This window comes from Epinephelus moara, chromosome 8, assembly GCF_006386435.1.
Source record: "Epinephelus moara isolate mb chromosome 8, YSFRI_EMoa_1.0, whole genome shotgun sequence".
NCBI classification, from domain to species: domain Eukaryota; kingdom Metazoa; phylum Chordata; class Actinopteri; order Perciformes; family Serranidae; genus Epinephelus; species Epinephelus moara.
Genome location: NC_065513.1, coordinates 16892669 through 16902113, shown reverse-complemented (window position 1 = coordinate 16902113; position 9445 = coordinate 16892669). Strand labels below are relative to the sequence as shown.

The 9445-nt window shown below is 41.2% G+C and overlaps 1 protein-coding gene across 4 annotated transcripts in view; it reads right to left on the bottom strand.

Moving 5' to 3' along the window:
• The window catches only part of trpm3 (transient receptor potential cation channel, subfamily M, member 3), a 182272-nt gene that overhangs the window by 31095 nt on the left and 141732 nt on the right, over positions 1–9445 (bottom strand). For 3 of the 4 annotated variants that reach the window (XM_050051553.1, XM_050051550.1, XM_050051551.1), the window contains exons 11-14: positions 8674–8808; positions 7566–7616; positions 3692–3832; positions 950–979 (exon numbers count right to left, since the gene is read on the bottom strand). In XM_050051553.1, the coding sequence (XP_049907510.1) occupies positions 950–979; positions 3692–3832; positions 7566–7616; positions 8674–8808 (357 nt within the window). The remainder of the gene's footprint in view (positions 1–949; positions 980–3691; positions 3833–7565; positions 7617–8673; positions 8809–9445) is intronic. The other variant, XM_050051552.1, reaches the window with a different exon arrangement.

Below are 9445 nucleotides of genomic sequence, written 5' to 3'. Positions count from 1 at the left end.
CAGTCTCGTCAGTACTGATGTCCAGATTCTCAAGTGCAGGCATCGCCAATTCCCAGTCTGAGCAGCAAAGACTTTCCTAATCCGTTGGCATTGCTTTGCATTTGAAACAACTATACCACCAGGTTTCCAGTGCTCAACTCCGGTATTCTGCGGCTGGCTGAGGGTTAGGCTCATGAGCTGNAAGGGATGTGAGGACTCTAAAACTTCACCAGGGCCTTCATCGGCATATGGGTGAGTAGATAATGGCTGAATTTTCATTTTTGGGTGCACTATCCCTTTAAGGTAAAGACTTTGACAGACAAAAACAAGAAGAGAACACACACTGACAGGGAGACGGATTTCAAACAGGCAGACGTACAAAGGAATGGACAGCCATGCACAACTGTAGACACATGCTGTGATAAAAGCTTTATGATGTGAATACTTCATGGTGTGTACACCATGGATACATGTGAGTACACAAACCATGTGTTATATAATCCTGTTTGGTCAGTCATCACCTATTCAGTTAAATGTAGCTGGGCTGCTCTGACATGTATCATAAGAGTTATAAGCATTCATACTGTCTGCTGGAGCCCTGAGAGAATTCTGTAGCCATACATTTTTGTTTAGTGTTTTTTTATTTCATCAATCTGAGAAAAATTTTAAATTGAAAATAACTTTGTTGAAGGTAGTGTGAAATGTATTAATAATGCTATCTCTCAACGAGCCCTCAACTGGCTCAAATGTGTATACAGAATGGCAGCAAAGTAAATTAAAATATGCCTCAAGGTCTTCCTTTCCAAGACTGCGAGGCACACAGCACACACTTAATGACTATTTTGCTGAAAAGGTTTTGCAGACTGACTGTACACTCAACACGTTATGAGGGAGAATAGTGTGTTTTAAACGAGGGAGAGGAACAGTGAAGTAATGACTGAATAACAATCTTGATGAGATCAACACTCACCTCCATCCCCAGCAGTTTCAGGGCTTTGGGCTAGAAAAGCAACAAAAACATAAACAAGCAGAACAAGACCTTGGCGAATGTATTTTATAGAGTGATTTACTCTATAAGCACAACACGGCACAGACTGACAGACAGACTCACTCACATGAAACCAGCAATATTCTTCAATATGGTAAGTCGTTCACTTTGAGGTTTTCTTTAATATGGCAACAACAGTAAGGGATCATATTTTGTGCTGTTGTGACTGACAGTATTCTATACATACAGCAACAATGTGCGTGTTTGCATGTGTTAAGCAGAGTGTATTTGTGCATTTGGTACAGTACTGTGTGTCTGTATTAAAGCAGGGCATGTATGAATTATGCATTCATGAGCCATCATCTGAGTTGGTAAAAATAGCTCAGGTCTCCTGTGGGGATTTTGATATCTGCATCTATTTCAAGGCTTTGTTCTTAGTTAACATGTGTTTGTGTGTATGTGTGCGTGCATGTGACTATGTGATTGCACATTCATTTCATCTTGAAAATCACAGTCAAATTGGAGCTGACTCTCACTCTCTCATTTTGCCTCGTTGCTTCGTCTCCGTCCCGTTTCTTTGCTTTTGCTTTATCTGCGTCTTTCCAGCTGCCATGGCAGACACACAATGAGATAAACAGGCGCACGGAGACCCACATGCACACACTCACAAACACACACGCTCAAACATACAAACACAAAGGTGCATCATTCGAGCAGAAATATGGTGTTTCAGACACAGCTGTGTATACTTCTGTTCTCATCACACCTGTGGCGTTGTGTGAGGTATCGAGGCAGAATGAGAGAATTATACATCAGAACAACATAACAGGAACGTAGACCATATAATGTGCAGTATGTGTGGTGTAAAACACACAATCATCAAACACTACAGCACGTGATTTCAATGATCAGCTCCTCCACTTTGTTTGAAGATGTGCTAATCAGTGAGATGAGTTTCTGTAGTGGTTTGGATGAAGTGTGTATATTATTTGGGTTATGATGGCACATGATGAAGAGCCACTGCTATAGATGGGTGATTTGTTGCATCAAGATAATAAATAGTCTTTTATGTTGACCTCTGCTGATGAACAGCAGCCTTTATCGACGGAGATCATGTTTGCATGGATTTTGTGACAATAAATTCCCTAACATCACATTTTTATGAATATGCCTTTTATAATGGATGTGGTGTACTTTTGGGCTGACATGCTTAGATATGCAGATTAAAGCTGGGGTAGGCAGTTTTATTTTGGTGCCACTGGGCAAAAATCCCATAATAACCTTTGAGCATATTGTAAGTCAAGTGGACTGAAAGAAAACTAGACTTCTGCACCTCCTCTTGGCTCTATTTTCAGGATTTAGAAAATCTAGGCCATGATGGGAGACTTTGGCCAGTCACAGGTCAGTTCAAAGAGAGGGTGTTCCTATTGGCTGTTCTACAGATGCAGATGCACAAGCAAGTCCCTTCAGTGAAAGCCTGATTCAGTGAGAATCTAAAAGAGAGTCTGACAAAAAACACAACAAGACATGTGTCAATATCAGCAAAGGGATTCAGAGATGGGGAGAAAATGTTGCTTATAGTTCAGCCTTCTGCTAACAGCAGTCAAAGGCTTGTAAATGTGGCATAACATGCACATTTACGTAACTAATGTAAATCTCACTCACTCCCCGCCGCTACAAGCTACCTTGCCAGAGAGTGGGCAGCAGCCCCAACTCGCTGCTGGATCAGCAAACTGTCTGTTGCTGCCATTACACAGGTCAGACCTAGCACTACGTCTGGCCACCAGCCTGCTCTGACACCTGGTGCTAGGGGGATTGTGCTAGCTGAATTCAAGCCGCTACAGCTGCCAACCAAAGGTTGGTCACCGTTGCTGCTGCCTGCTCTTCTCCCGGGGAAGTCATCCACAGTGGTGGGGAGCAAGGTAGAGGGTCCGTGGGGTGGCGAGCTAAATAATTCTTGTCATTTGTGGTCAGGGGAAGGCTAGTCTACAATTAAATAGGGGCGTCGGTGGATTAGTGGTTAGAGAAGGCTCCCCATGTACAGAGGCACTGTCCTCGCTGCAGCGGCCCGGGCTCAATTCCAGTTTGCAGGCCCTTGCTGCAAGTCATTCAGAGACAGAGGAAGGAGAGGAAGGAGTCTTTGCCATTTTCAGATCTCTGCCTTCCCCAGCTTTAATATTACAACTTGCTACATTAGCTACCAATTGAAGACAAACATTTCAAAGCTAGTGGTTGGGGCTCATCGATAAGCTAAGCAAAATAATAGTATGCTGATTCCCATTCATTCTGAGAGAAACTATTTCTTGCCTTTTCAAACAGTTTCCTGATATTTATAAAACCCAATCATCTAAGCAAAGAAAAGACCACAATCAACTTGCAGTATAAAAACAACACCCATTACAGTATGTGGTTAACTAATTTCTGCTCCGAACATCAAGTATCACACTAAGGTCTCGTGTATTTCTTGCTCATTCAGTCATGTCACAACTATCGTGTACATGCTAATTTACTACTTGCATCAGCAAGGTGAAGTGCCCTTGAGTATAGTTCCCTGATTAGCATTTTATTATAAAGCATAATTTGCCCATATGATTAATCTTGTCAGGACTAATTTGATCATGAGGCTCATTTCACTTATACTGGTCCTATGATTAATGACATTGAAAATTCTCAGACATTAGTGTTGAAATGCATTAAATGGTGGGATGAGAATCATTTACTCACCCTCTTAGGTCCAAAGAGGTTGTGGTACAGAGTTCTGAATCTCTTCCTGGTGTAGTTACACCGATATGCCCCGCCCATGAGGTATTCAATGACCAGTCCAATGTCGATGAGGCTGATGCGGTAGTCCGGGGGCAGGTTTCCCTAAAAAACCAGACAGTGTTAACAGGCAACAACCCACGCCACCTGATTAATAAAGGAGGGTAAACAAGAGGGAAACAAGAGTACAAAACAAATCACACAGACATACACACTCACTTCACAAAATCCATATCAAAGTGTTTTTGGCTATGAAAGGAAACGTGATTATCTGATTCACCTTGAAGTAGATCCAACTGAACCCTGGATATTCTCGCTTGGAAAGAACACACAATGTCAGTGAGCAAGAGCAGGGGAAATAAGATACACAGAAACTCTCAGGCAAGATCTCTCTTCCAGCCTCTTTAATAAATTGTATCTCAACCAGACTATGGTTCAGGTTACTTTTTGTATTGTAAATTCTTTAAAACTATGTGGGTGTCAGTTTGTCTCTAGAAATCTGGAGCTATTCCTCCGATCTTGTTATTGGTTGAACCAAAAACTGTTTACAGTTCCAGGTGTGGTATTACTCCTGGAAAGCTCTCTATGAATCTTTAAAGCCCAGAGCTGTAACTTCTCTTACCAAGGAGTAGGAAATGAGAAGAGAATGAAAACTCAGGTGCAATATGATTCACAGAGAGAATATGAAGTCTGAGGACAATTACAAAGGATGTAAAAAATTGAATGATTTGCCATAATTTGCATTTATGGAAATAATGAGATCTTCTCAGTGAGGTTCAATGCAGTCTTTAAGAGAGGAAAAGAAAGAGAAAGTGGTAATGTCTCATTAGCCTGGAAGAGAGGGGCAACAGCATGGAAAGACAGACAGACAGCTATTAAAGCTGGAGGCTAGAATCATTATTGGAACAGGAGTCCTTTCACGTGAGGACTATAACTATGTCAACACCCGCTCCTCCTCCTCGTGCCCTCAACATCAACCCCACATCCTGCAGTCATTATCTTTACCCCCACTGTTCCTTTGAGGTACACCAATTACCGTACATATCTGTATTCCTCGATTTCCAATCCGCTCCAATCAGATGTGAGATCCCAGAAATCCCCTCTGTCCTGCTCATCCCTATCCTGTCCTCACATGCAAGGATTCAGTTTCAGTGGTGGTAAAGCCCGGCAAGCCCGGCAAGCCCCTGTAGGTCATCTGATACACTTTGAAGTAAAGAGAGCTACAGATACTGCTTGTCTTCTCATACGGCCGTGGTTCAAAGAGATCACACAAAGCTTCACCTCCTCATCTTACTGATATATATATATAGTTCAAAAGCACCAGTCTGCGGTCAGCCGAGTACTTTTTAATTCCCTGTGGTGGTGAAGCTCAAGCTAATAACTGTTTGTTTACACCTTGTGTGAAAGCTTATTGAGCACTGCGGTTTTTAATTCTGTAGTGTAGTTGGTGAACTTTGAGTCCTGGTTGACTTACTAATGGGGAAGTTGCTGTCCTGAAAATGTCTCTACACTATAGCCATAACGGCAACTTGTTAAACAGTTGGGCAACCAGTTACTTTGGTTTAGGGTGGCATGTATAGGTGTATGTATAATGCAGCATACATTAAAGGTGCTGTCAGTGATTCTAATCCAACACACTTTTGTCAAATTCAGCAGATATCTCCTCATGGTCCACTACCTGTCCTTCCTGTGCGCTCTGAAAAAAATCAGATGTGTATACACAGCCCTCGCTCAGTAAATGGGAAACAAATCAAGTGTGTTGAACCGAGCATCACTACCATATGCCAGCTACTTTCCTTCTTCCACATCCGTACCCTCGAGGAACGGGTTTTACACCATGATAGTAATGAAACCTAAATGACATTGCAGATATCACAGAGCTTCTGAAGGAGCACTGAAGGAAATGCATACTTGAAACAGTGTTCCCCATTCATCATCCAACAGCATGTGGCCAAATCAGCTGCCTCTCAGCTTAGGGACATAGACTTCCCAGGGGAGAAGAGAGGACTGGAACACACCGATCAATTTACGGCCTTTTAATAGTGCAAACAGACTCACGTTTCAACACCACTGTGTCTTCATCAGAGTCAAAGAGACTCTGGCGCTGACCCCTTTTGACTCTGATGAAGATGGTGGTATTGAAACGTTAATTTGATCAATGTGTTCCAGGCCTTTCTTCCTTTCTTCGTTTGTTTGTTTGGGTGTTGAGTTCAACAGTCTTTCTCCAGACACTCAGTGTTCTCATGTCCTGCAGTTTGAATAGTGAGCTGATGACCTACAGTACAAGTCAACCATCATTCTGGCCCATTTCTGCTTTCATTTGCACAGAAAGCTAAGAAGTAAAAGCACCCATTACATTTGGATTTTCTCCTAACCATTCCTGATGTCTGAGACACAAGGTGTGTTGCCACCAGCCTGTGGCCACAAAACAGCATCTTTCGTTTACTCTGTAGGGAAACCAATTTCTGCTTTGGCAGCTGTAGTCCACAAGCCAATCTCTGTAACTCTCTGTTTTCCGACTCAGCTTTCACACAATCTAACCAATGAACTAGATTAAACCTGAGAGCGACCTGCATCAGCACCTTACAGCTGTTATTAGCACAGCATCTGCATCTGAATCAAAATAATACCTGCCAACAGTACGACCAAACAATCCACAGAGAAGAATGAGAGAGAAAGAAAACAGCGATGACATGGTGACTCAACCCGAGGGATGGCAGTTAAATCTAATTAGCATCATACTATGATACAACGGCACACAAACACTCAGCTACACTATGGCAATTACACACAGCTCCGCAAAAAAGAAGATGGGAATGTTTTGCCATGCACTACGGTGTGTGTTTTGCATGTGTGTGAAGTAGCGTGGCAAGGTGTTGTGGAATATAAATTGCATATTCTCTCTGCACCAACTTCAGATTAGAGTTGTGTTTAAAGACAAAGAGGAGGCAAAGCAGGAGTGATTACAACACTGAGCCTGTTCAGCCACTCCCAGAGGAGTATGCGGCTTTACTGTAATCAGTAACACTTTAATTAATGAACACCTCTCGATGCTAATGGTGGTGTTGCTGACCTCTCAATCATGTCTCAACAGTGGGCTCACAACTAATTGGCGTGCAGACATGTGCTGAATGTAAAATTCTAGGTTGTTGTCTTTTATTGTAGTAATTATTAAGGTGTTATAGGAGATATGCGCAAAGAGAGAGAGGATTCCACCATCATCTTAAACATGTATATAACACAGTCCTGATACAAAATAACATCTAATTTATGTAGGGGAATGTGCAATATCAGTATTCAAAGAGTCAGATGATACTGCATATCAAAAGGAAAACACAATAGTGTTGTAAAGAATACAAATGAAAACAGAGCAAAAATTGATAAACTGTGAGTGTCTACTGAGTTCTTCTTTCTCAGCCTCACAGCGGTTCCACTGCGGCCTCAGTTTGCTCAAACTCAAGTTCTGTGGATAGAGCGGTGTTTAATACATGTAGTGTTTGTTTACCATGGTGGTGTGTGCCTTAGAGAAAGAACAGAGTAAATTGCTGAAAAGTGATGAGAGGGATGAGTCGTGCATAGCTCTACACAGCCACTGCAGCCCGCAACTCCAGCTGAAAGAGAAAAGCCGGCCTCTATTTGCAGTAACAGCAACTAGGGCTACCAAAATGTGGACACACTAACTGATGCAAATAGAGTAAACAACACACAAGGCCAAAAAAAGCAACTGAAACTCTATGTAGTCAAATGTGTCTTCTTTAATATACACATTCAAGCCAACATTCCCATACAGTGTGCCTGGACAGCCACAGAGCTGAAGGGACGGCGGTGATGGTCATACCTTTTTGACGTCTCTGACGAGGTGGTACAGCGTGTTGGACGGTCCATGTCTCTGAAAAACAAACAAACAAACACATGAGGATATTGGGTAACACTTTACTTGAAGGTATCTACATAAGAGTGACATGACACTGTCAAAATTATGACATGACACAGTCATGAACCTGTCATGAACATTATGTACATGTCATAAATGTTTATGACTGCTGTCATTAAGTGTCATTTGGTTTTTGTAATGACAAGTTGACATTGTTTGGGTTGTCTTGATTATGACAACTTGACATTAATCAAAGTGACATTACCAGAAGTTGTCTTTGTCATGACAAGTTGACATTAAATTTGTTTGGGATGTCCTTATTATGATAATTTGACATTAACCAGGATGACATTACCAGAAGATGTCTTTGTCATAACAACTTGACATTTACAAGAAATGCACCTTTTTTTGTGTTTATGACAAGTTGACATAATGATTATTATTGTTATGACAAAGACATCTTCTGGTAATGTCACTTTAATTAATGTCAAGTTGTCATAATAAGGACATCCCAAACAAATGTAATGTCAAGTTGTCATGACAAAGACAACTTCTGGTAATGCCATCCTGATTGATGTCAAGTTGTCATAATAAGGACATCCCAAACAAATGTAATGTCAAGTTGTCATGACAAAGACAACTTCTGGTAATGTCACGTTAATTAATGTCAAGTTGTCATAATCAAGACAACCCAAACAATGTCAACTTGTCATTACAAAAGCCGAATGACAATGACAGCAGCCATAAACGTTTATGACATGTACATAATGTTTATGACAAGTTCATGACAGTGTCATGTCACTCTTATGTAGATACCTTCAAGTAAAGTGTTACCGGATATTGTTACCATCACTGACAGTGTCTACAGGTCCTCAGCACAAAACTGCCCCTGCCTGCTACATTGTTCACCACCAGCATCATAATTTTATGTGTGTGTGTTCAAGTAACCTTTCAGTTTACTTTAAAACTCATAGTCGCAACAATCACAAAGGAGTCTGTTTCCTGGTGTGTTGTAAAAAGATCCATGATCACATTCTGTATTTACAATGAATTAATGTGCACTTGTTATTACCGTGTTGTAGAGCTCCTCCAGCCTGGAAAGCGTGAGGAAACGGTGCATACTGACTCCATTTTCAATCAGCAGCTTGACAAAGTCCACTCTGTCCAGAACTAAGGCATCCAGCATTGCTTGCTCCAGGGAACCGACCTAAGGCACATGGGATGAAGAATACGTGACACCACACACACAGCCAGCCCTGAAATTATTTTTATATACAACCAATTTGAAACAGCAAATATGTTTGAGGGAAACGTAGTGGTGAGGGAATTGTGTTTTCTATTAACATCATGAGGAAGCGTTGCTATTTAATGTACCTCATAGTGACTACAGCTTTTTTTTTATTTTTTATTATTACTTTTTATATTAACATTTAACTGACATCACAATCTTTTCCTACCCTTACCATTGCTTTTGTTGCCTAAAAATAACCACGTACAGAAGTATGAGCACAAATCCAGTATTCAGGCGTCACATTCCAGCAATTTATATGTCCGCCATCCACCCTGCCCACCTCCCTGCGATTACAGCGCCATACTTAACTGTAGTGTTTCATTAACTCAAAAAACGTCTCTGAACATAAAACAGGCAGCAATTACGATGTCACCACAATGTAATAATGAAAACAATTTAGTACTATACAAATGTAATTTCTAGGAGACGTGGCTGACAAAGCACAAAGCACACACTACACAGGAGCACTGCATGGAAATAAATACAGATATGGCATCATCATTTACTCAAACAATGACAGGATTATTATGATAGGATTTCACATCATGTGAGT